The sequence below is a fragment of the Rhinoraja longicauda genome, chromosome 6 (genome assembly GCF_053455715.1).
Source record: "Rhinoraja longicauda isolate Sanriku21f chromosome 6, sRhiLon1.1, whole genome shotgun sequence".
In the NCBI taxonomy this organism is placed as follows: Eukaryota; Metazoa; Chordata; class Chondrichthyes; order Rajiformes; family Arhynchobatidae; genus Rhinoraja; species Rhinoraja longicauda.
In genome coordinates this window covers 46,572,285-46,598,365 of record NC_135958.1, presented here as the reverse complement: position 1 = coordinate 46,598,365, position 26,081 = coordinate 46,572,285, and the positions used below count along the sequence as shown (strand labels likewise).

Genomic DNA, 26,081 nt, shown 5'->3' with positions numbered 1-26,081 from the left:
GAAATGTTGCAATGCTAAAGGTGAGTTTTTAGAGATGATATTTCAGATTAAGTCTTTGTCTGTTATCATAGTAGTATTACACTAATTTAAACTCGAGGGGAAGAATATTCTTCTGGTCAATATTTGTCTCTGAATTGCTAGTTTTACTAATACACAAATTATTTGGTAATGATCGTGTCACTTTCTATGCATCTTTGCTGGGCACAATGGACTGCTACAGTCTCCACAGCTTGTGTTTACAATTCAAAAGTACTTAAAAAGTGTGAGCGATTTCCTGGGATCAAGAATTAAAATGGACCTACAACTATATAGTTGTCATAATTGCTCTGGTGATGTCTACTCAAATTCTGCTTCAAAAATGAATTTCTGGCAATTGTAAGGAAGATTGGTGATTTCAAATATATGTGCTATTGTTAGGAGTAAAGAGGCACCTGCAAGGGAAATGAAATATTGGGCCTGAAACTACAATTAAGCCTGACGTAAGCTCAGTTTGGACCAGCACACTTACAGGCTTGGACAAATCTCCACCGCATAAACTGAAATGTGTTGTTGTGAAGAAATAATAACTACCGAAAATGTAACATGTGGGAAGAGAAGCAGAATTAATGTTTCAGGTTAAAGACTTAACTGCTTCCTTTCCCAGAGATTCAGCCTCCATTACAGAGTATTTCCAGTATTTTCTGTGTATATTTTAGACTTTATATTATTTTTGTTCTTCATTTATTTCTGATGTGAAATATGATTGTTTCTTAATTAAGTAGTGCTTCAGTACACCATTCCAATATTTTCTCATTCTATACCCACACCAATATTTATGTTTAGAATATAATTTCTCCAGAGTCTATCAGCACATTATTTTTTTTCCTACTATGATATTTGAATCATCTGACAAAGGCAAGTTGACAAAAAGAAAATTCAGTGTTGCACTTTTATTTCATTCGATATTATTTCAATTATAAAAAGTATGTCACAAAGAAAAACACATTCTGTGGATTTCTTCTTCAGGGAAATTCATGTTGTCATCTACTCTTCAGCACTCTAATTAGTGAAAAGGAAATGCAAATTGTTAAATCAGTGGTGTAATGAAAGAATGCCCCCAGAATATTACTTGCATATATTTACTGACGAAATTAAGTAAATTTAAAATAATTACTTCCATAATGCAAGTTATTACCAAAGTTTCTTTGGCTGCGATACCTTGATAGTAATTTCGCGGGTTTTAGTTCTAAGTTTGTTGACTTGAGACTCGGCAATGTCGGCACGTTCCTCGGCTTCCTCCAGTTCATGCTGAACCTTCCTGAACTTGGTCAGGTGAACATTGGCCTGCTCCTCCTGTAGGAAGAAAGTGTGAAGAAACATCAGAAGGCAAACATGATAGGAGAGATGCAAATTATCACCTGGATAAGATTCCTGTAAATTGTTCATAAAGTTATTGTCATTTATCATTATTTTACCAGAACAGTGATTTCTGCATGTATTTTTATGAGTGAAGATTGAACAATGAACTGGCTCAGTACTGGTCTTTTGTATTTAGTTACTGAATTTAAATCTAGCCCAGACTGAGCAAAATTCTCTTAACATGATTTCAATACATTTAGTGGTCCTTGGGTCTACTTCTAATCCTTTCTCTTCTGATTTTATCTTATTTCCAAGAATCGCCATAATGCACAGGTTCTCATATTGTCAGGATGTAGTCTTAGAAGAATCAGGGTTGCAGCTACAATTAACCACCATGGTGGAAAATAAGTTAGCAAACTAGATATCCAAATAAGGACACCGAACCTGATGTCCAAATCTTTCAGGGCACATAAATAGGCACCATCGTGTGCAATGTTAAAGAAAGCTTCAATTCCAAATTGGCAAGAGTTGCAAATAAATCTTAGGAAATATTGGATCATTCACTTCAGATTGAAAAATGAAAGAACAGAATACTTTCTAAATGGTGAAAAGCCAAAAGCAATGACGATCAAGGGGCCTGTAATATTTTTTTCAAGCTTATTAAAGTGTCAGGGATTAACAGAGAGTAATCAAAATGGTTCTAAATACCTAAATTTTGATATTTATAGAAACTTAGTGAACCTTACAAAAATCGCCGAACTAGTGACTTACAGACTCCTCAGTTTGTCTCTTGTAGGCTTTAACCTTCATCTGCAGCTTGTCAACCAGGTCCTGAAGTCTCAGGACATTCTTTCTATCTTCCTCTGACTGTGAATATTACAAACAAAGCAATGTTTCTGCTCATTTGTAAGATTAATAAATATTATTAAATCCCATAGTTGTATGCCACACCAAACAATGAGATTATTTTCTTTTTGCAATACCTGATAGGTCAGTTCTTTGACCCTTCTTTCATACTTGCGAACACCTTTAATGGCATCAGCACCTCGTTTCTGCTCGGCCTCCAGCTCATTTTCCAGCTCACGCACCTGTACAACCACCAAATGAGATTAATTGCATAATATTCATATCATAACCAAAGGTTTCATTGTGTTGCAAGCTGTAAAACAGCCTCAATATTTACCCTAGCCTCCAGTTTCTGGAGCTGTTTCTTTCCTCCTTTCATTGCCAGCTGCTCAGCCTCATCCAGCCGATGCTGCAAGTCCTTCACTGTCTGCTCGAGGTTCTTTTTCATTCGTTCAAGGTGAGCACTGGTGTCCTGTTCCTTCTTCAGCTCTTCAGCCATCATGGCAGCCTTGCAATTTGAGGCAATTGGGAAATGATTATGTAAGTTCAAAATCTATATCATACCAACTAGGTGTTTGAAATGAATATGAATCAATATTTGCACAAAAAACAAATTAAAGACTAAGATAACTTTTGACTTACATCAGTGATAGCCTTCTTTGCTTTCTCTTCAGCATTTCTTGCCTCTTGGATAGTTTCTTCCATTTCAGACTGGATATGATTCAGGTCGGCATCTAGCTTCTTCTTTGTATTAATGAGGCTTGTATTCTGCAGGGAAAAGACAAACTTAAAAAGGTTTTGTCGGATGATCAGTGTGAACATCAAACCCTAGCACAAGAAGGCGGACTATTGCGCGAACAAAGTAATTCAAAACAAAAAATAATGAGTGCAACATTAACGTAACACAAATGTTCTGTCAATTCTTCTGTTGGAGGGAACATGATATCATGCTTTGGTGTGACTTAGGCATTTAGCATATTTAAATTAGGCTGCAAGAGTCTGTTGGGCATTCATTTCATGAATCACACAGTTATTGTAGAACATTGCAGTGATCATAACCCACTAAAAGAGCTGCCTTTCACGAGAGATCTTTCTAAAGGCCAGTTGGGCCCGCGCAGGAAATGTAACTAAAAATATCAATAAGATTCTGATGTAGAAACATGGAACTGAAAAAATCTGGAGTAACTCAGCAGGGCAGGGAGCATTCCTGGAGAGCATGGATAGGTGATGTTTCAGGTTGGGACCCTCTTTCAGATCCTGTTGTTAAGTTCATCCATGACCTTTTCTGGACCTTGGCCATTTTAGTCCTTAACCACGGCAGCATGCTTCTATGTATGCTTATTAGTTTCATGCTTATTAGATTCAAAGTGATGTTAATGTATGGACACAGACCTGAGAGTGCAGCAGCTGAACTCTTTCAGTGACATCAATCAGCTCTTGTTCAGCAATTTTGCGAGCTCGGTCTGTCTGTTCCAGAGCGGCTCTCATTTCTTCAATCTCAGCCTGTTGCAGGCCGCTTCTGCGCTCCACCATGGCCAGTTGCTCCTTCAAGTCTCCCTGGCTTCTGCAGGCATCATCCAGCTGTATCAGGGTGTCCTGTGTAGATGCAGACTCGTTTTACTATCAGATATTATGGTAACATCTAAATATTCATATCATATTAGTATAATTTTTAATAACCTTTTCACCTTTTAATAACCTTAAATTTTATCTATTTAAAATCTGAAATTACAAATATTATTAGCAAAGCTTTTACAGGAAAATGTAATGACTAAATTAAACAATAATTGCACAATATTTAGCAATATAAATTTATTGTAAACTGGAAGTCATTATTCCTTCATACAAACCTTCAATTGACCCTGTACGTTTCGGAGATGTTTTTGAGCTTCTGAAGCCTGGCGATTGGCATGTCCCAGCTGAATCTCCATTTCATTTAGATCTCCCTCCATTTTCTTCTTGATTCTCAAGGCGTCATTCCTGCTCCTGACTTCAGCCTCCAAAGCGCTCTGCATTGTGTCCACAACTCTCTGGTGATTCCTCTTCACCTGATCGATCTCCTCGTCTTTCTCTGCAATCTTTCTGTCAATTTCAGATTTCACTTGGTTCAGTTCCAGCTGAATGCGGAGGATCTTGCTCTCCTCATGTTCCAGAGAGGCCTACAATAGAGACTAACTGTATTTTTGTGTATGTTCTGCATTGTTGCTTTACTTGTTCTGATATTGGTATACATTAAATTAAACTATTTTTCTAGAACTTTACATTATGACATGCATAGTAATCTATATAATGGCTCCAAACATTCTTGTATCCCACACATTATAGTTGGTTTGAACAAAAGCAAAACAATTTAATGCTGAATTAAATGCGTCCAAGCAAATTATTATTAAGGACTTAGACATCACTGCATGAAGAAAGACATTTGCCACGGTTGTTTTATTGGAAAATTAACTATTGGAATTTTCCTGAATCCCAATTTATTTTTGTTTTGCTATATGAACATAGAACATAGAGAATATGTGCAGGAGGCCATTTGGCGTCTCGAGCTAGCACCGCCATTCATTGTGATCATAGCTGATCATCCACAATCGGTAACCCGTGCCTGCCTTCTCCCCATATCCTGTGATTCCGCTAGCCCCTGGAGCTCTATCTAACTATGTAAATGATCATTGAGGGGAAAGAGGTGCATTTTTGTGTGAATTCATTTGTATCCTGTCTCATAGGAGTGATGATCTGCTGTTCACTAACCTTTGTTGAAGAAATCTGTTATTTGTTAGCTAATTGATGGTAAATTGGATTTTGTGTACCACATTTGAAGTGGCGTTTAAAGAAACATTACATTAAAAAGACATCAATTTCAAGGAATTATGGCACAAATACATAGAAAGAGGTGGAATTTAAGAAGAGCCTTCAAGGAGGAAGAGATAGAACAAGGTAATGAGGGAATTCCAGTTGGGTGGTCCAAGGCATCTGAATGCACATGCACCAGTGGTGGAGTAATTGAGCAAATGGCAAGAACTGGAGGAGTATTGAGATCTTGGCGGATGTAGGGTTGGAGGAGGTTATAGGAATAATAAACAACTGGGAATTAAAAAATGGAGATTTGCCAGATTGGGTATCTCAGCGACAAATGGGGTAATGGTCAACATAACTTTTTATATGTTATTTCTGTAAAATAGACAGCATATTTAAATTTTCATTACTATCCTGGTTGACTAAGGTTGCAATGTAATGATGGTTTCCTTCTGGAATATACGTACAAGAAAATTGCACAGCTTTTGAGTTTAAAAGCATATTATTTTATAATTCATAATCCTTTATGATGGAAGGTCATCTGCCAAAATTGTGTGTACCTGGGAATTCTCCAAAATCAGCAGTACCTCTGAAATTCATTCCATTGATTAGATATGATTTCCAGCACAATACTGGCAAAGAATCACAAATTAATTGATTCTCTCTCCACTGATGCTGGTTGACTGACTGAATAATTCCAGCATCTGTTGTTTTTATTTAATATGTCCTCATTCCACTGTGTTCTATTTAGAAAGTCTTCCCTTAAACTAGCTTAAAGCTCTACCAACGTTATAATGGGTAATATATGAATCTTGTTGTTCATTAGTTATTCCATGGTAAAATAATCTGTGCTGTGAAAAGAGTAATCCTTCAATTAGTCAGTAGATGCTACTTTGACTATGTAGTGTGTTCCTTTTGAATTTATCCTTTTAACATCTTTTACATAAATGATAATACTGCATGATTTATTCAACTGCCATGAAAAAAACTACTGGGGCATCTGAGAAATACGGTTGGTCAAAAGTTCAGTTTGCAACATGTACTGCTAGTGAAAGTATAAATTTTACCTCTGCCTCCTCCAATGCTGACTGAATTTCACTCTTTTCCTGCTCAGCTGTCTTCTTTGCCTTTTCCATCTCATGGAGGGCTTTGCTACTTTCACCCAGTTGCTCAGTCAGATCAGAAATCTCCTCTGTTTTATGAAAATAATTTCAAATTAGGTTTATGTTGTATTTTAATACTGATTGCAAAAGAAATGCAAGGATAATATGTAATGGTCCTGTTCTGAATAGTTTGTAGTATAATGGCTAGGAACTGAATTTCACAATGGTCCAGATGTTCTGGACACCAGTCAAAAAGTGGCATTTGTTGCTGATTTATGGAGGACACGGCCTACATATCTGAGACATAGATACTCCCTTTTATAGAGTTGGTAGAAATGATGCCATCAGAAGGTCTGAACAGTCTATCATATTAAAGATTTTTTTAAAATTTCAATCAAGGAAGAGAAAAGCATAATTTGCAACTAAAATGAAAGATTTCCTTATAAAATCATGAAATATTTTTCTTAGCAAATTACAAAATGCATACATAAGGTTTTTTTCAGAACAGAGTTGAAGTACTTAAAACTTACTGAGCTGAGCATCAGAAAACTGCAGATGCTGGAAAACTGAAACAAAACAAAATGCTAGAAACACTGCAAGTCAGGCAGCATCTGATGACGGGTCTTTGACCTAAAATGTTAACTCTATTTCTTCGTCCATGGATGCGGCTTGACCTGTTGAGTGTTCTCAGCATTTCAATAAAAAATTAGTACATCATTATAAAAGCAGTGGTCATGATCCCAATCAACCAGGTTTGCTGATGATACAAAAGTGAGTGGTTTTGCAGATAGTGAAGATGGTTGTGAAAGACTGCAGCAGGATCTGGATCGATTGGCCAGATGGGCGGAGGAATGGTTGATGGAATTTAATACAGAGAAGTGTGAGGTGTTGCATTTTGGGAAGTCTAAGAAGAGCAGGACCTACACGGTAAATGGTAGGCCTCTGGGTAGTGTTGTAGAGCAGAGGGATCTAGGAGTACAGGTACATGGTTCCTTGAAGGTCAAGTCGCAGGTAGATAAGGTGGTCAAAAAGGCTTTTGGCACATTGGCCTTCATCAGTCAGAGTATTGAGTATAGAAGCTGGGAGGTCATGTTGCAGTTGAGACCACATTTAGAATATTGTGTTCAGTTCTGGGCACCATGTTATAGGAAAAATATTGTCAAGCTTGAAAGGGTTCAGAAAAGATTTACGAGGATGTTGCCAGGAATAGAGGGTGTGAGCTACAGGTTGAGTAGACTGGGTCTCTATTCCTTGGAGTGCAGGAGGATGAGGGGTGATCTTTTAGAGGTGTACAAAATCATGAGAGGAATAGATCAGGTAGATGTACAGAATCTCTTGCCCAGAGTAGGAGAATCGAGGACCAGAGGACATAGGTTCAAGGTGAAGAAGAAAAGGTTTAATAGGAATCTGAGGGGTAACTTTTTCACACAAAGAGTGGTGGGTGTATGGAACAAGCTGCCAGAGGTAGTTGAGGCTGGCACTATCCCATTGTTTAAGAAGCAGTTAGACAGGTACATGGATAGGACAGGTTTGGAGGGACATGGACCAAGCGCAGGCAAGTGGGACTAGTGTAGCTAGAACATTGTTATGGGCAAGTTGGGCAGAAGGGCCTGTTTCCATACTGTATTACTCTATAACCCTCTACTCTATGACTCTATGACTAACCTCAAGGGAATTTATGTTCAGAGTGCCTTGGCGTTTGGTGAATTCAACTTTAATTTGCTCAATTATGCTAAGGGAATGGAAGAGACTGATCAATGGAGGCGAACTGACCCCGGATTTCCGCGTTAAGCAATTGCTGTTTGTTTCATTGTGAATGCAGGTGCAGGTAGTTTTTGTTAAATATGGAACTATGTGTTTTAACTCCCAGATCAATGCACATCATTTAAATAAGTTTAGCAACTTAACACATTTACATGACAAGAGAAGTTTTGCACTTACGTTGTAGATTCTTGTTTTCTCGTTTAAGAGTTTCCAGTTGGTCAAGGGACTCTTCATAGGCATTCTTCATCTTGAAGATCTCAGTACTTAGACTACGCGATTCCTTCTGAGCAGCTTCCAGCTCCGCCTGAGTTTCCTCCTGCTTCTGTTTCCAGTCTGCCAAAATCTATATTGTACATTAATAAACGTTGTGTATGAAAGATGGGAGTGTGGCGCATTGATAAGCCCGAAATAAAGGCGAAGAGCCAGGTACTTCGGGTGGGATTTTATTCGTTATTCTCTAGTCCGGTCGAGTCTGCAAGAGAGAGATCGCACCTAAACTCCCATCCTTTATCCCCGTAGCTAAGGGCTGCCCCCCTGGACTGGTCCATTCCCGTGCCGAGGGGTTCGATAGTGGTATGACCCGACCGGACCGCGTATGAAAATCGGCCGACAGAGGGGCTGACGAAGGCACAGGTGGAGGGACAGGTGGAGGGACAGGCGGAGGGACAGGTGGAGGGAGCCGCGAAGGGGGGGCGACCTCGCGGTCGAGGCTGGGCAACCCGCACCGGCTGGTCAATGTCCAAGTGCGCCGGCTTTAAGCGGTCAATTGACACGGCCTCCCCCCATGTCCAAGACAAAGATTGTCTGTCCGTGCTGCAGCACCCGGTACGGGCACTCATACGGCCTCTGGAGCGGCGTCCGGTGGGCGTCACAGCTCAGGAACACATAGGCGCAGTCCCAGAGGGCCGATGGCACGTAAAGGCGGAATGTCCCATGGCGGGACGTCGGCACGGGTGCGAGCTTGCCAACTCGCTCGCGAAGGCGCTGTAGGGTGGATGAGGGCAGTTCCTCCTGCCCCGGCGACGAGGGCACGAACTCCTTGGGCACCGTGAGCGGCGACCCGTACACGAGCTCCGCTGAAGATGAGGCCAGGTCCTCCTTGGGCGCAGTCCGGATGCCCAGCAAGACCCATGGTAGCTCGTCCATCCAGTCCGGGCCGGAGAGTCGCGCCTTCAGCGCTGCCTTCAGCTGCCGGTGGAGCCTCTCCATCAGGTTCCACCGGCACCCGTTTGCCTGCGGGTGATAGGCCGTGGTGTGGTGCAGCCGCATGCCCAGCAGGTGAGCCATGGCCGACCACAGCTCAGAGGTGAACTGTGGCCCCCGGTCCGACGAGATGACCACCGGCACCCCAAAGCGAGCAATCCAGTGCGCGGCCAATGCATGAGCGCATGTAGCTGTGGCTGTGTCGTCCAACGGTATGGCCTCCGGCCACCGCGTAAAGCGGTCCACCACCGTGAGGAGGTGGGTGATGCCCCGGGACGGCGGGAGAGGGCCCACAATGTCCACGTGCAGGTGGTCGAAATGCCGGCGGGATAGACCAATCTCCTGGAGTGACGCCCGGACGTGGCGTTGAATCTTTGCCGTCTGGCACGGAATGCAGGTGCGGGCCCAGTGGCCAACCTGCTTGCGCAGACCGTGCCACATGAACCGCGCAGCTACCAGTGCGGTCGTCGCCTGGATAGATGGGTGAGCCAGCCCGTGGACCACGTCGAAAACCCACCTGCGCCACGCGGCAGGGACGATGGGGCGCGGCTGACCTGACGACACATCGCACAGTATCGTCGCTCCTCCGGGGCCGAGGGGAACATCCTCAAGGCGGAGGCCAGAGATGGCAGTCCGGTAGGCGGACATCTCCCCGTCCGTTAGCTGGGCCTCCGCCAGGGCAGAATAATCAATGCCGGGCGCCACTTCTAAAACGGCATTGACGGCGGGGCGCGACAACGTGTCAGCCACCCGGTTTTCCTTCCCCCCGACGAAGCGAATGGAGGTGGTGTACTCGGATATATATGCCAACTGGCGCTGCTGTCGGGCGGACCACGGGTCGGAAACATTTGCCAGGGCGAAAGTGAGCGGCTTGTGGTCCGTGTAAGCGGTGAACGGGCGGCCCTCCAGGAAGTAGCAGAAGTGGCGTAACGCCAGGTACAGGGCGAGGAGCTCACGGTCGAATGCGCTGTACTTCCTCTGGGCGTTGTTGAGGTGCCGGCTGAAGAAGGCCAGGGTGCGCCAACCCCCGTCCGTCAGTTGCTCCAGTACAGCACCAATCGCCGACTCTGAGGCGTCCACCGTAAGGGCTGTCGGGGCATCCTCCCATGGGTGAATCAGCAGCACAGCCCGAGCCAGGGCCTCCTTCGCGCCGTCAAAGGCTGTTACCGCCTCGTCGGTCCACACGACGTTTTTACGCCTCCCCGCCAGCAGCTCGTATAGCGGCCACATGATGTGGGCCGCAGATGGCAGAAACCGGTGATAAAAGGCCACCATGCCGACGAACTCCTGCAGGCCACGCACCGAGGACGGACGGGGAAACCGGCGGATGGCGTCGACTTTGTCCGGCAGGGGAACCGCGCCTTGCGAAGTCACACGGTGGCCGAGAAAGTCAATCGCCGCCACGCCAAAGCGGCACTTGGCGAGGTTGATAGCCAACCCGTGCTCGCTGAGCCGCTGAAAGAGCTGCCGGAGGTGGGCACAGACGGACGGGTGGCTCTGTGTTTCGACTCCATTACGACACCAATGGAGCGTCAGGGTCACCAATGTGGCGCGTCGATAAGCCCGAAATAAAGGCGAGGAGCCAGGTATTTCGGGAGGGATTTTATTCGTTGTTGTTCTCTAGTCCGGTCGAGTCTGCCAGAGAGAGATCAGCCTAAACTCCCGTCCTTTATCCCCATAGCTAAGGGCCGCCCCCCTGGACTGGTCCATTCCTGTGCCGAGGGGTTCGATAATGGTATGGCCCAACCCTTGGGAGTACCCTTGCCACGGGAGTAATGATAGCTTAGTGCCAAAGTGAGACAACGCTGTCATTATACAGTTTAATTTGAAAACTCGAATAATACCCTGTACCCTGTAATGTAATGTCTTACCAAAAGAAATCATGATTTGTATGTGTGTGTGGACAAACTGAATTCATTTATTCATATTTCGTTAGGACACAATAGGGGAACACTATTTGTTTTCTTGCAGAGTTGAAAAGGAATATTTCTTATCTTTAAATGACCCATTGTATTCAATGAGTTCTAAGCTTGTTTTCACACGTAGGAAGAGGAAAAGCCCAACCATGATCCGCTGTTCTATGAGGCAATGAGCATTCACCTGCCTTTTCTACAGATGGTTTGGTAAGTTTATTTAACCAAACACTGTCCATTCTGCCTTAATTTTATTTAACTCAGTGTTGATAGATATTTGGGAGTGAGTGTTGGGGTGGGTGGCCAACCCCTTCTGTTTAACAATTGCATCTAATCCACAGTTATGCAGCCACTCCAGTGATTGTTGTTTTGATATCAACATGATGTTGTTAACATTCTTTAGAATAACAAAAAAGGCAAGACAGAGAAAATATTCTGCTCTTACCTTGTCAAAGTTTCTTTGTTTCTTATCCAGAGCTGCTGCTGCTGAATTTGCCCTCTCCACATCTATCATCAGATCCTCCACTTCATTCTGCAATCTCTGTTTAGTCTTTTCCAGTGAAGCACATTTGGAGTTCACGGCCTCAATGTGCTCCTCTGCATCCTGCAGACGCTGAGCAAGTTTTTTTCTGAAAAGAACAAATGCAGAGAATGTTACGGTAACACCATTTGACATAATATAGTGTATGAAAATAGGTTCCGCTTTGTTGCATACTTGGCCTCTTCCAGTTCCTCTGTGCGCTGGATTGCATCAGTTTCATATTTTGTTCTCCACTGAGCCACTTCACTGTTGGCCTTGGACATTCCACGCTGAAGCTCAGCCTTTGCCTCCATCTCCTCTTCATATTGTTCACGGAGCATGTCACAGTCATGGCGGGCACTTTGCAGAGCATGGGCCAGGGCTCCCTTAGCCTGAAATCAATATTGCGCAGATTGTGAAGTAGTTAATACCTCTGATTCTCAGTGAGTTATTGAACCTTGATCATTTATAGTCACGATGAATAGAAATAGGAAGGTTGTGATCATGATTGGCTGTGTTGTGATATGGAACTGCCAGCATTTCCCAGCATGTTCTGTCCCAACATTATTGTCTATGTGGTATTCTTCTGAAACAAAGATTTACAGAATATTATTTTGGTACCTTTGTTTCTTCCTCCAGCTGCCTCTTCAGTTCCTCAAGCTGTTGGGTATATCCTTGCTTTCCTCTTGTCAGCTGAGATACTAAGGTCTCTTTCTCCTCCACCTGGCGGTTCAACTCACCTGCAAATGAGAAGAGGTGGCAAGTTAAATATCACAACATAAGGTACCACATTCTGTATTGTAATGAAAAGCAGAGGCCATCTAATATTTAAATCATTGACCTTGTGACAAATGTTAGACTCTGGTGTGGAAAAGGAGACTGATCTGAGAATGGCATGCCATCATACAGGCCATTTGTGTCCTTTCATCAAAATTAGGAAGGGAGCCAGGCTATAAAATTAAAATTTATCCCAACTACATGCAATCTGAACCCATCCTGAGTACTTTACAGGTTTGTTCTAAAGCTGACCTTGTGTGATTATTTCTATAACTCTAACAGTCTCAAAGAAGCTATTGTTCTGTCAGAAGTGACACTAAAGATATTGAGCAGGAATATAGGAGCAATGTTACTTGGGAAATAACCATGACGAAGGTAAAATGCTGAGACTGCCCAGCATGGTCTGACCCATCCTCAACTTGGCACAATTCTTTGGATATCTTTCAAGGGGTGCTTTCTGATTTGGCTGTGAAGCTCATTTTATGCTTTGTAAAAATCTTGCAGTAGATGCATAAATGCAACATAATATAGAAATAATCATTACAGTTTTCTGTTGCAAGACGTGCTTTTTGAGTTGATAAGTCATTGATCAATCGTTGATGTTCATCGTGTTTGCTCTTCATTTCACTGACGTGGTCCTCTAGGGCCCGTGCTACTTTCTCAAGGTTTGCCTGAAATCAAAACAAACAGTTCTCAAGAAATGAGACAAAATGATCACAAGTTGTTAGTTAAACTCTACTAGTATTTAGTGTCCTCTTTCACCGTACCTTGGCTTTGGACACTGATTCCATGTTGCTGGCGAGATCATCAATTTCCATCTTCAGCTCACTCTTTTCCTTCTCGAGTTTCTGCTTGACACGCTGCAGATTATCGATTTGTTCCCCAAGTTCTGCCACGCTGTCAGCCTGCTTCTTGCGAAGAGCAGCAGATGTGGCTTCGTGCTGGAGGGTGGATTCTTCCAGGTCACGCCGCATTTTCTGAAATTCTGCCTCTCGTTTCTTGTTCATTTCAATCTGAGCTGAAGTTGCCCCACCAGCTTCTTCCAGTCGCTCACTGATCTCTTCAAGTTCCCGAGAAAGATCGGCTCTCTGTTTCTCAGTCTTAGCGCGAGCGGCACGTTCAGCTTCAATTTCTTCCTCGAGCTCCTCAATACGAGCCTTAAGATAAATATGCATTGGTTATAATCAAGGAACCAGTAAAATCAATTCATGCATATGACTTCCACTGAAAGACATTGATAACTTTACTGGACATGTACATCACCTGTAATTCTTTAATCTTTTTCTGCAGTTGGGAAGCCATAGCCTGCTCATCTTCAACTTTGCTTTGAAGCTGGCTGGTTTCAAACTCCTTCCTTTTAAAAGTAAGAATGAAAGAAAGAAATTAAACTAATCAATTAATAACATTAACAAATTTAGCCTTATTTTCTTTGTGTTGAGGCAATATTTATATAAAAAGTTGCACACATTTAAAATACTTTATTATTTACTACGCTAATGGTCATGGAACATAGAACAGTACAGCACACGGCCAAACCCTTCGGCCCACAATTTCTGTGCCGGACATTAGGCCAAGACCAACACTTACCTCCCAGCCTCCCATATCCCATAACCCATATCCCTCCATTCCCGGCATATCTGTTTGCCTATGCAATATTCTCTTGAATGCCACCAACACATCTGATTCAACCACCACCCCCAGCAGCACATTCCCGGCACTCACCACCCTCTGCATGAAAAACTATGTTTCTGCAGTTGTCTCAACCAATGTATACTGGCTTAAACAATTGCGGAAACATCATTTTCAAGAACCATCACAAAAAAATCGAGAATTTAAACAGTGTTTTCAAAACATAATTGCTCAGAATGTTAAATACTGACTTCTTTAGTTTCTCATCCAGTTGCTGCCTGTCATTCTCCAAGTCCATTGTTACTTCTTGAGACAGCTTCAAGTCACCTTCAAGCTTTCTCTTAGCACGCTCGAGATCCATGCGGAGTTTCTTCTCCTGCTCCAGAGAACCTTCAAGCTTTTTAAGAAACAGTATGTTTTATTAGTACTGTCTTCTAACAATGATAATTGTAAAAAAAATATTTGATTTAGTTATGGTTTAAAATACTCACATCATCAACTTGTTGTTCCAATTTAGAGTTTGCTTTGGTCAGAGTGTTGACTTTGTCTTCCTCAGCCTGGAGATCATCCAAGGTCTGCTGGTGGGCCTCCTGGAGAGCTTTCCTTTCCTTTGTTAACTTCACAATGTTTTCATCAAGACAAGCCATCTCTTCAGTGAGGTTTTTAACCTAAACTCAGCAAACAAAATGTACAGGATTTGAGGACATTTGATCATCACATATAAAAATATTCTACGAGTTGTCTATTTGTTAGGTATCAAGATCACCCTTTAATACCTTGTTCTCAGTGGCATGTTTTTCTTTTTCAACTTTGGCTAATGTGAGCTCCAAGTCATCAATATCTTTCTTCAGTTCTGAGGATTCATCCTCCAGTTTCCTTTTCTTAGCTGTCAGCTCAGCATTCATCTCCTCTTCATCTTCCAATCTTTCATTAGCTTCCTTCGCTTTAGCCTCCAGTTGAATTTTACTTTTAATCAACCCCTCACATCTTTCTTCTGCATCTGCCAGAGTTTCACTTTCCTATAGAAAAATCATGAAACTAATTTTACTAGGCTGATTTTAAGAGTAATTACAGCATATAGTTTACTACACAGGAAATATTAATACCGCTTGGACTTGAAGTTGAAGATCATTCTTTTCCTGGGCAAGAGCCACCATTTTCTCTTCCAATTCCTTCCTCCGTGCTTCAGATTTGGCAAGTGCTTCCTTGGTTTTCTCAAACTCATCTTTCATATTTGCCATTTCCTTTTCAGTTTCAGCACTCTTCAGGAGAGGTTTGATCTTAAAGTACAGTTGCATCCATGGCCAGTGTTTGACATTGGTGAATGAACGGATGTTGTACTGCAGAGTGAACAGTGCTTCCCTAAAGGACACACATACACAGGAAATTCAATGCATGACAATGCTTCCATTACTTGAGTAAATGTAAACGGTGGGTGAAGGTAAAAGGTATTCATTGTTGGCAGATAGACTTGTGCATGTTTTAAATAGTAGCATTTACCTCCTTTCCATCATTCTCTTAAATTCAACCCTCATCAAATAGCCTCTGCACATAGCTTGAGTGCGGGTAATGAGGGCTGCCAACCTTTCATCTCTCATCTCTTCAAGTGTACCTAAGAGACCAGCCTTGAAGAACACCTTAAAGAAAGGAATACAAGTTTTCATTTTACATATTTTTAGTGCATAAAGACAGAACAATTACTTTGGTGTTCCTATTATCTATCAAAAAACCTGTAATATTCACATTTGGATTACCGCTGTTTGAGAAGATGACTTATGACTATCTTTTCACGGGCAGGTGGGGATGGATAAAAGTTCCTGCATTGCGAGAGAAATTAAGTTGAGAAAATGGCATGTCATTTTTCCTGTAATTTTCATATTTTATTACTATATTGTCTTGTCCTGTCATATACAGTTGCTTATGTATGTGGAGGAATGAGAGGACTGGAAGTTTGGGCATCAATGGAACAGCGGAAAGGGGTAATTATTCTTTCATTCAAATTGCACCCCCTTGGGAGCTATTGTTTACTATCATCAGTCTATTACTTCAAAATGATAAAATTACGCTTGAGATATATTTACCTTAGTGTGTCCAAATTTATACTGCGTATGATCTACATCAATGGATCCCAGCAGCTTTTCAGAGGCCTTCTTACTGTCAATGAACTGACCTTCAGGAATGGCACTGGCTTTGAGAACCCTATATCTATTTAATTAATTAAAAAAATTAACATACTTAGATGTTTATTTTCAACACAGAAGAAATACCTTTATCAGACAGAAAATTGGTGCTGAGTGGTTGAGATTTATTTTACCTTTGCTTAAAGTCACCATATAAGATTCTACTTGGGAATCCCTTCCTGCAGATTCTGATACCTTCCAGCACCCCATTGCACCTCAACTGGTGTATGACAAGGTGATTTTCCATAATACCTGATAGATATCAAATGAACATTAAATTACAACAGTGTTTATTTTTTTATAATTTGATCCAGTTAAAAGCAATTTAGTACAATGTTAATGGTTTTAGATGTTTTATTTTCCCTATATGAAAACTCTAAGTTCTGAAATGTAAGACAGAGAAAGAATCAAACTTGCCTGGTGTCTTTGTCTCATTGGGGATGAGACAGCGCACAAAATGTGGATGTGTGGTTCTCAGGTTAGCCATCAGCTTGCCCAAGTTTTCCTTTGAGAAATAAAACAAACTGATTTAATCTCTTTCTTTGTGAGATGTTTGTCAGAATCACAGAAGGTTGTCCTACATTTCAATCAAGTTTTGCTATGAAGATATTGTGACTTATTTCCATACGGACTGATATATTTATCGAAAAAGAAAACCTTACCCTAAACAGAGCAGACACTGTCTGGAAGGAAGAACCCTTCTTTTTGGCTCCTTTCCTACTACCACCACCTTCAGCTGCAAAGAAACAAAAAATGTTGTTCCAAGTGGATTAGGAAAAGGAAGAGATTGCTGCTAGTGCAAAAAATATTGGCAACAACTGCATGTGGCAGAGCTTTACCTTCAGGGACTGCAGCGTAGAGAGTACCCAAGAGTTTCACTGATGACTTCTGGAACAGCCCAGTTACAGTTTCATTCAGTGGATCCTTATTCTTATCCAGCCAGCCAGAAATGTTGTAGTCCACAGAGCCAGCATAATGGACCAGTGAGAAGTGAGCTTCAGGCTTTCCTTTGACAGGCTTGGGCTTCTGGAAGTTGTTTGACTTTCCAAGGTGCTGATCATACAGCTTGTTCTTGAATGAAGTGTCTGAGGCCTTGGGGAACATACACTCCTCCTCGAGGATTGAGAAGATACCCATGGGCTGTGGGAATGCCAATGTTAATTTCTTGTGAGCATTTCCTAGTAACCAAAGACTAAAGAAATATTCAATTCTTATTCATGTCTTACATGACATTCATTACCTTCTCAATTAGTTCAATGCAAGCAGCGAGGTCCATACCAAAGTCAATGAATTCCCATTCAATTCCTTCCTTCTTGTACTCCTCTTGTTCCAGAACAAACATGTGGTGGTTGAAGAACTGCTGCAGTTTCTCATTGGTGAAGTTGATACATAACTGCTCCAAGCTGTTGTACTGCATGTACAACAATATATACAGGGTAATTATAATACACTCTAACTTTGATTTAAATAGTTTATTTTGATAAATATTTAAGTTTCTGATCCTTACATCAAAAATTTCAAAACCAGCGATATCCAGCACACCAATGAAATACTGTCTGGCCTGCTTTGTGTCCAGTTGTTGATTGATACGGACGACCATCCATAAGAACATTTTCTCAAAAATAGATTTGGCAAGAGCACCGACTGCGTTGTGGACCTGAAATAAAGCAATATACATTTTATGAAACAGCAACCAATTAAATATTGATGTATTATATGACCTAGTGTCTTGGTAACTGTACCTGCTGAACAGTCTGACCTTTGGTCACAAATTCATTGCCAACCTTGACTCGTGGATAGCACAATGCCTTTAGCAAATCTGCTGAGTTGAGGCCAGTTAGGTAGGCAACTTTGTCAGCATCTAGGACAAAATAAACAGCAATTGACCATGCTGGAAATACCGACGAGCTGCTCCAAGCTGTTACTTCGAATTCATACCCAATTACCTTACACTGAGTAATATTAGAAAGATAAAGAATTATAAGTATTCCCTTTTGAGAAACAGGCCCTTCGGCCCAACTTGTCCACATTGGCTGCACTAGCTACTCTAGTCCCATTTGCCTGCGCTTGGACAATATCCCTCCAAACCTGTCCTATCCATGTTTCTTAAATGATGGGATAGACCAAGCCTCAAATACCTCCTCTGGCAGCTTGTTCCATATGCCCATCACCCTTTGTGTGAAAAAGATACCCCTCAGATTCCTATTAAATCGTTTCCCCTTCACCTTGAACCTATGTCCTCTGGTCCTCGATTCCCCTACTCGAGAGACTGTGCATCTACCCAATCTATTCCTCTCATGATTTTGTACACCTCTATAAAATCACCCCATGGAATAGAGACCCAGCCTACTCAACCTCTCCCTATAGCTCACACCCTCTAGTCCTGGCAAAATCCTTGTAAATCTTTTCTTTTTCTTTAGAGATACAGCGCGGAAACAGGCCCTTCGGCCCACCGAGTTCGCGCTGCCCAGCGATCCCCCCACATTAACACTATCCTACACACACTAGGGACAATTTTGACATTTACCCAGTCAATTAACCTACATACCTGTACGTCTTTGGAGTGTGGGAGGAAACCGAAGATCTCGGAGAAAACCCACGCAGGTCACGGGGAGAACGTACAAACTCCGTGCAGACGGGGCCCGTAGTCAGGATCGAACCTGAGTCTCCGGCGCTGCATTCGCTGTAAGGCAGCAACTCTACCGCTGCGCCACCGTGCCGTTTCTGAACCCTTTCAAGCTTGACAATATCTTTCCTATAACATGGTGCCCAGAACTGAACACAATATTCTAAATGCGGTCTCACCAACGTCTAAAACAACTACAACATGTCCTCCCAATTTCTATACTCAATACTCTGACTGATGAAGGCCAAAGTGCCAAAAGCCTTTTTGACCACCTTATCTACCTGCGACCCGAACTTCAAGGAACCATGCACCTATACTCCTAGATCTCTCTGCTCTACAACACGACCATAGAGGACTACCATTTACTGTGTAGGTCCTGCCCTTGTTCGACGTCCCAAAATGCAACACCTCAAACATCTCTGTATTAAATTCCATGAACCATTTCTCCGCCCACCTAGCCAATCGATCCAGGTTCAGCTGCAATCGTTCACAACCATCTTCACTATCTGCAAAACCATTCACTTTTGTATCATCAGCCAACTTGCTAATCTTGCCCTGTATGTTCTTATCCAAGTCATCGATGCAGATGACAAACAACAACGGGCCCAGCACCAAATTCTGAGGCATACCACTAGTCACAGGCCTCCAGTCTGAGAAGCAACTTCCACCATCACCCTCTGTTTCCATCCATGGAGCCAATTTGCTATCCATTATGCTATCTCTCCTTGGATCCCATATACTTGAACAACAACATACAACTATAGGACTAGCAGAGGAAGATATTGCAATAACTTTCACAGTAATTAATCATTTCACAAACAAAAATTTACAAACCACTTCAACAGAACTAAACAAAATTGTCCACTTGATTGAAAGGTATTTGTAAGTATATTAAAATGAGTAAATAATGACATTCCACGGGATACCTTCTGTGCCGTCGGGCTCCGCCTGCTCTTCACGCTGCTTTTGCTTGAATCTTAAGTTTCCAAAGTGCATTATTGCTCCAGTGAGTTTGTAGATGCCACATTTTTCCTCAATGGTGAAGCCCAGGATATCAATTGCAGTCTGTACATCCAAACAACAGATGTAGCATTCAAAATTTCTACATACCATTATTATGCTAACATAATACCAACATCCAAACATCCATAATGAAACATTTTCTGTGCTTTGTAATGAAAGCTTGACAAATTTGAATAATTGGCATGACACTAGTTCTAGGTTAAGAGTTTACAGGTTTGAATATTTTTAGCGAGGGTGCAGAGAAACTCTGCTTCATGTCAGTATTCCTATTTTTCAATATTCTGGCTGAACCTGAGTCCAAGCCTTTCTTGCTTGGTAAAGTGGATTACATCCAATGGATGTGGAAACATTTGCTCACTTAGGGTACACTTATCAATATAGACAGCTACAAATGATGGTGTGTAGTAGATACTCACATCAGTTGCCATCAGTTCCTCTTTATCATCAATACTGGCAACACTGATCTCTCCCTGGCTGATGAATGAGTAATCATAGGGGTTGGTGGTAATGAGGCAAGACTCTGTTGAACGCAAAATGCTTTGTTGGTGGATTTGTGATTCATCAAATGAATGGAAGCATGTAATCTCACAACATAATTCAATTTTCTCTCTTCCATTGTTAAACTGAGTTTAAACTGTAGAAGAATACTGGAAAGTATTGTAGATGACACAATATACAATAAACATTAACTGAAATTGGAGATAACATTATATTTTGCTGACAACAGCAATTTCATTGATATTCATCCACTTAGAGGCTAAGATGAAAAATAATATTGCAAAGAATAATATATTGAAATCTGCTGGAATAAACCTTTCCCCTTTAATAGAACATGGGAAAGTGAAGGCGTCAGCTTTCCAAATCTTTGAATCTTACCAACAATCTCTGGTTTATGATTGGTCATCATTTGATAGAAAATGTGGTAACTCCTTTCAGCTTTCAGCTGGAATGTCACTCTGGATTTTTCCAGTAGATCTGGGGACACACGTGGAAATGAAGAGTTAATCAAAAGAACATGTCAACGTGCCAACTATTTGATTTATAACCAACGATTACATTTCCAGATCTGCTGTACTTACAGGTTTCAATGTCAGCAGAAGACAGCTTCCCAGTGGTACCGAAGTGAATCCTGATGAATTTACCCTTAATGTGAAAGGTTATTCAAGTCAGAGATGAAACATTATCAGAGATCATGCATTATATGCTATTGAACCCGTTCCAATGCTAAACTGGATAGTTAGTCGCCAGACTTAGCAATACGACGTGTAACGTATGTAACAGTTGGAAAGTTTCAAGGGACTTACGAAGCGAGACGAATTGTCATTTCTCATAGTTTTGGCGTTTCCGAAGGCTTCCAGCAGCGGGTTAGCCTGGATGATTTGATCTTCCAGGGTCCCCTGTAAAAATACATTTGGTCACCCAGAGTTGCAGAATTGACTAAGTGAGGAAGTGAATTTCACCTAAGCTGTGAGAAGTTTCTGATGTTCTGAAGTCGCTTCTGAGTCTACCTTGCCGGATGCTGATTGTGCCTCCTTCTTCTTGCCCACGTCACTGGTGGCTGCAACCAATGCGAAGTACTGGATGACACGTTTCGTGTTCACCGTCTTCCCCGCCCCGGATTCTCCGCTGGAGGAGGTGAGAGTGTATCGTGAAGAAAGCAGCAATAATCCCTCAAGCAATAAAATGCTTTAAAAGGGTAATCAGTAACTACAGAACTTACGTGATCAAGATAGACTGGTTTTCCCGGTCTGTAATTCAAAGGAAAAAATACGTATGAATTCGTGCCATGATTCTGATTTGATGAAAACAAAATTACAGTACTATACTGGGGAAAATGGGACTGTCTTTACCAGTTAGCATGGCCTGATAAGCGCTGTCAGAGATGGAGAAGATGTGGGGAGGAGTTTCCTGACGCTTCTTTCCCCTGTATCCAATTACAACTTCGGGATTGTACACGGGCAACCACTTGTAGGGATTCACAGTGACACAGAACAACCCAGAGTAGGTCTAAAGGCAGACAGGAGTTTCATATTAAGATTCTTTCATTTATTGATTTAAACTTTCAATTTCACAGCTATAAGAGGATGCAAGAGCAATAGTCTTTAAATCACTAGAGTTGGCATGACAATCTGGTAGAGTGTGCCTTTCATGCGTTTGTAAACAGTCAGAGGATGCAAGAGGATTTGGTAACTTTGGCTAAAACTTTATAAATTATTGGGTGTTCGAGTACAACTGTTGTGCCAAATTCCTTTCAACTATATTTACATGTCGAGAGCAAAGCAAGTTTACTTGAACAGAACACAGGAACAAAATGTACAGGTATGTGGGGAGACTGGATAAAATTAGATGTTCTGAATTATTAAGGCTCCGGATAAAGAGGGGCTAGTTGGATACACTGGCAAGTTGGATACACTGGCAAGTTGGATACACTGGCTAGTTGGATACACTGGCAAGTTGGATACACTGGCTAGTTGGATACAGGCAAGTTGGATACACTGGCAAGTTGGATACACTGGCAAGTTGGATACACTGGCTAGTTGGATACACTGGCTAGTTGGATACACTGGCTAGTTGGATACACTGGCAAGCTGGATACACTGGCTAGTTGGATACACTGGCTAGTTGGATACTGGCAAGTTGGATACACTGGCTAGTTGGATACACTGGCTAGTTGGATACAGGCAAGTTGGATACACTGGCAAGTTGGATACACTGGCTAGTTGGATACACTGGCAAGTTGGATACACTGGCTAGTTGGATACACTGGCTAGTTGGATACACTGGCAAGTTGGATACACTGGCTAGTTGGATACACTGGCAAGAGGCTAGATTACGGCAGCTTTAAGGGAACTAGGAAATGACCCAGAATTGAGATGAATATTTTTATCCATTGAAACTTTCCTTGCAGATTTGCACAAATATATCAGCGCTTCTTCAAATTCTGCCATTTCCGAATCCTCCATGGGCTATACATGCATTGGAACAAATGTTGCAGATCCGATCTAATTACATTTTAGGGGTGAGATTTTTTTACGTACAGTGAAATATTAATATCTGGCATACACTCCTCGAAATGTGAAATCGCATTCCATCGTCACTTTAAATCGGATTCCGTATTGTTCTGTGTGACTTTTGGGAAGAAGCCACGGAGAATGGAACTAATTGGAGAGCTGTGTCAAACGATGGCCTTCTGTGGTTTACGATCATCTAAAGTGTTTGCACTTACGTAAATCATCCAGGCTGCATAACGCTCTTTGAGGTTGTACAACACGGATGCCTCGTTCAGGTGGGTCAACATGGCCATGTCCTCTATTTTATCGAATTTTGGAGGGTTCATTGGGTAGACTTGGTCGTCCTTGACAGTTAGGATCTGAAAGATGATCAACGAGCCATCGTGTTATTTAAGGAATAGTCAAAACAGTGAAGAATCCCCAAATAATATCTTGACATTTAATTCTTTAACTGACCTTTTTGCCCACTGAGGTCTCCACGGTGACTTTGCCACCATCCTTACTTTTGATATTCCCTTTCACGAACAGTTCTTTGGCTTCGTAGACATAACAGGCAGTTTTGGCATCGAACGGCCGGTTCTGCGCTTCAATCCTTTCCCTATCACCCTTACGCAAATACAATGCTGCCGCTCCAAACACGGCTATCTCCGCGTCCCCCATGGCTTCGGCTTCAGCTTCTTGCTGGAACACAGTGCACGGTTATAATTGCTGCAATTCCAATACAATCACACACGCTGGAATCTCGTGCCGAAATTAAACTGTCTTGGTTGATATTTCGAATCCCTTTCTCTTCCTTTCCATTACATATGCCTAATTTCCTTAGTTTGAACACTTAGATTGGCACAATGTGATAGATGACGATAATCTGGCGGTCAACCCTTTAAATTGAAAGGCCCGACAAACTCAGCCGATTTGAGCTTCAAGAATCGTTTGGGCAAGAACGTGGGGAATCTTTGATCTCTGCAAAATTACATTTGGCAGGCTCGTGCGTTTCATACGTTTCCAACCGTGTATTTCCCCACTCCTTAAATTAAATAGAACAGGTCGCTTGTACGCATTTGCCTTCACCGTTAAGGAATAAAATGGACAATTCCCCGTCCAAATAACCGCAACATTACGCCAGTTGTGTCCACTACCTAAAAACTCAGCAACAGGTGGATTCAACTGGCGATTAACATCCTATGGTCCCCGTCTGGGTTATTTCCCCAGTTATGAGGGTCCATAATATCAATGGCTGCCACTTTGCAGAGAAAGAGCGGGTGACGTTTTGGGTCGACCTTTCTTCAGTCTGAAGAAGGGTTTCGACCCGAAACGTCACCCATTCCTTCTCCCCAGAGATGCTGCCTGTCCCACTGAGATACTCCCCCCTTCTTGTGTCTATCTTCGGTGCAAAGCAGCATCTGCTATTCCTTTCTACACACGTATGGTTGCTCCATACATTGTTCAATGACCAATGTTTGAGTCAACCAAATTGAGTGTAAATATGGACTGCATTCAAATGGTTGGGGCCCCCTTGTACATAAATAGTATTGCGCCGGTCCGTACCTTGTTCTCTCGACACCAGAAGGAAAACGGCTACCGTTCCAGGTGCACTATAAACCAATGAAAATATTAGTCTTATATTGTTAAGACATTTGCACCTGTGAAGTTGCTATACAGGTAATTTTCGAAACTGTTGGTTTAATTTACGCTAAATGCATGACAGAACGCCACATGCTATATTAATAACGCGGCCGGCTCTAAGCCTTTTATGAAAGTTAAGAATAACAGCACACTGTTTAAATTACAAAATACTTGCAACAGCGTTTTTGTTAATGAGAAAAGCAGCGACATTCCCTGACGTACGTCGGCGGAGCTGAGACTGTGGCTGATTGGCGCCATTCCCCGTGTATCTTTATAGATGACTTTTCGCTGGCGCAGCAAAGCAGCCGTCTATATTTGGTGCACAAAGGACAGCATCAAACCGGCAACTCCGGCGTTCACATATTAAGTTATTTTTAAGGATGCGTTGTCACTCGGTCCTTATGGGGAATACAGGAGTTGGTACAACGCCATCAAATAATAAACGCCATCAAACAAATTTAAGAATTTAACATCAAATACAAAATATTTAATTAAGAAGCTTTGAAAGATTATTCGCAAAGCATAACACGTTTTAAACAGTCTTGATGGTTGTTGATATTTAACACATGAGTTACAATGTTCACTCATTTGAAATATCCTAATGAGCGTTTTATTCCATGTTGCTAAATCTCTCAATGTTCTCGGTATCATTCCCTCAGGATTAGAGAGAACGGTGGTTTTCAACTGGTCCCTGAAATTGACCGAAATCACCGAAAAACAGATCTTTTGAAACTTTTCCATTGATCAAGATTACGAGATTACAAGATTACAATACCTTCAACGTGCGACATAAATGAAATACTAGAATTGGAAACATATTAGAGTAACCTCAATCGTGATTACATTGCAAATGGCGATCGACTGCTGAGAGTACGTGAAAATTAACATGAATGTGAAGTATTATTTTGAAGGTTCAATTTTACATTTCAGGAGTAAAGGTGCGACACGGCGCTATCGAAAAGTACGAGGTTACTACTTCCCCAGTAGCCTTTTAAGATTTTATAATTAACTAAACGCGGGAATAAAGATACATGATCAAAGATCGGTGTCATGTTGAATATTTCAGAAATGTTCTTCATTTCAGAGTTTTTGCTCCCTCGATATTTGGAATAGGTTGATATTTGGAATAGGTGCAAGCATCAAAAGTAATAGATCAAATTTGAGATACAGGCCAGTCCTATCTACGCGTTATAAATCCTCTTCATTGCGTTGGATTGAGATACACAACAGATTTATAACTCAAATAGCGATTGAAAACTAAACATTATAGAGACAGTGTTGATGTCCACAATATAAGACATGTGTTCCACCATAATTTGTAATTTCACATTGATAATATTCATTTTGACACCATTTTCAGCGCGTCAAGAGATCAAGCTTGTTCATTGAGGATAACGAAAAGACATGCCGAATCTCAATTGGGAGGTGAATCACAGGACTACATTCGTGGAAAATAGTGACAGTTGGCATTGAAAGGCAGATAAACAATCCCTCGGCCAACAGATCAGAGCAGGTTAAACCTTTGCAGACCCAAGAATCATAACAGATGTTTAAAGAATTAATGAGATGTTTCATGAATGATCCCATCCTCAATTAGTGATCCCACATTTATGAAAGATGGTGAACAATTAAACTAGATGAGGAGGGTCAGAAAAAACCCCTCCCTAATGAAGCAGAGTGCAAAATGCAAAGATGAATAGTTTGCAAACGACCTCATCCAGAACTAATGAGT

The 26,081-nt window shown here is 41.8% G+C and overlaps 1 protein-coding gene across 1 annotated transcript; it reads right to left on the bottom strand.

Annotated features, from left to right (window-relative positions):
• Positions 1 to 1,170: 1,170 nt before the first annotated feature.
• Positions 1,171 to 24,314, bottom strand: LOC144594727 (myosin-4-like). The gene is made up of 39 exons (XM_078401569.1): positions 24,272 to 24,314; positions 23,183 to 23,407; positions 22,942 to 23,085; positions 21,566 to 21,722; positions 21,436 to 21,463; positions 21,224 to 21,341; positions 21,020 to 21,112; positions 20,795 to 20,858; positions 20,592 to 20,690; positions 20,132 to 20,235; positions 19,619 to 19,757; positions 17,809 to 17,927; positions 17,574 to 17,723; positions 17,307 to 17,477; positions 16,906 to 17,206; positions 16,729 to 16,802; positions 16,484 to 16,571; positions 16,201 to 16,318; positions 15,968 to 16,091; positions 15,387 to 15,523; positions 14,993 to 15,248; positions 14,663 to 14,905; positions 14,378 to 14,554; positions 14,138 to 14,283; positions 13,521 to 13,611; positions 13,025 to 13,414; positions 12,802 to 12,928; positions 12,102 to 12,220; positions 11,676 to 11,872; positions 11,406 to 11,589; positions 8,022 to 8,187; positions 6,045 to 6,169; positions 4,035 to 4,343; positions 3,577 to 3,780; positions 2,827 to 2,952; positions 2,522 to 2,692; positions 2,322 to 2,426; positions 2,110 to 2,205; positions 1,171 to 1,332 (listed from the first exon to the last, which is right to left on the bottom strand). Exons 2-39 carry the CDS (start codon positions 23,384 to 23,386, stop codon positions 1,171 to 1,173), a joined length of 5,826 nt encoding a protein of 1,941 aa, XP_078257695.1. The 5' UTR covers positions 23,387 to 23,407; positions 24,272 to 24,314.
• Positions 24,315 to 26,081: the final 1,767 nt, after the last annotated feature.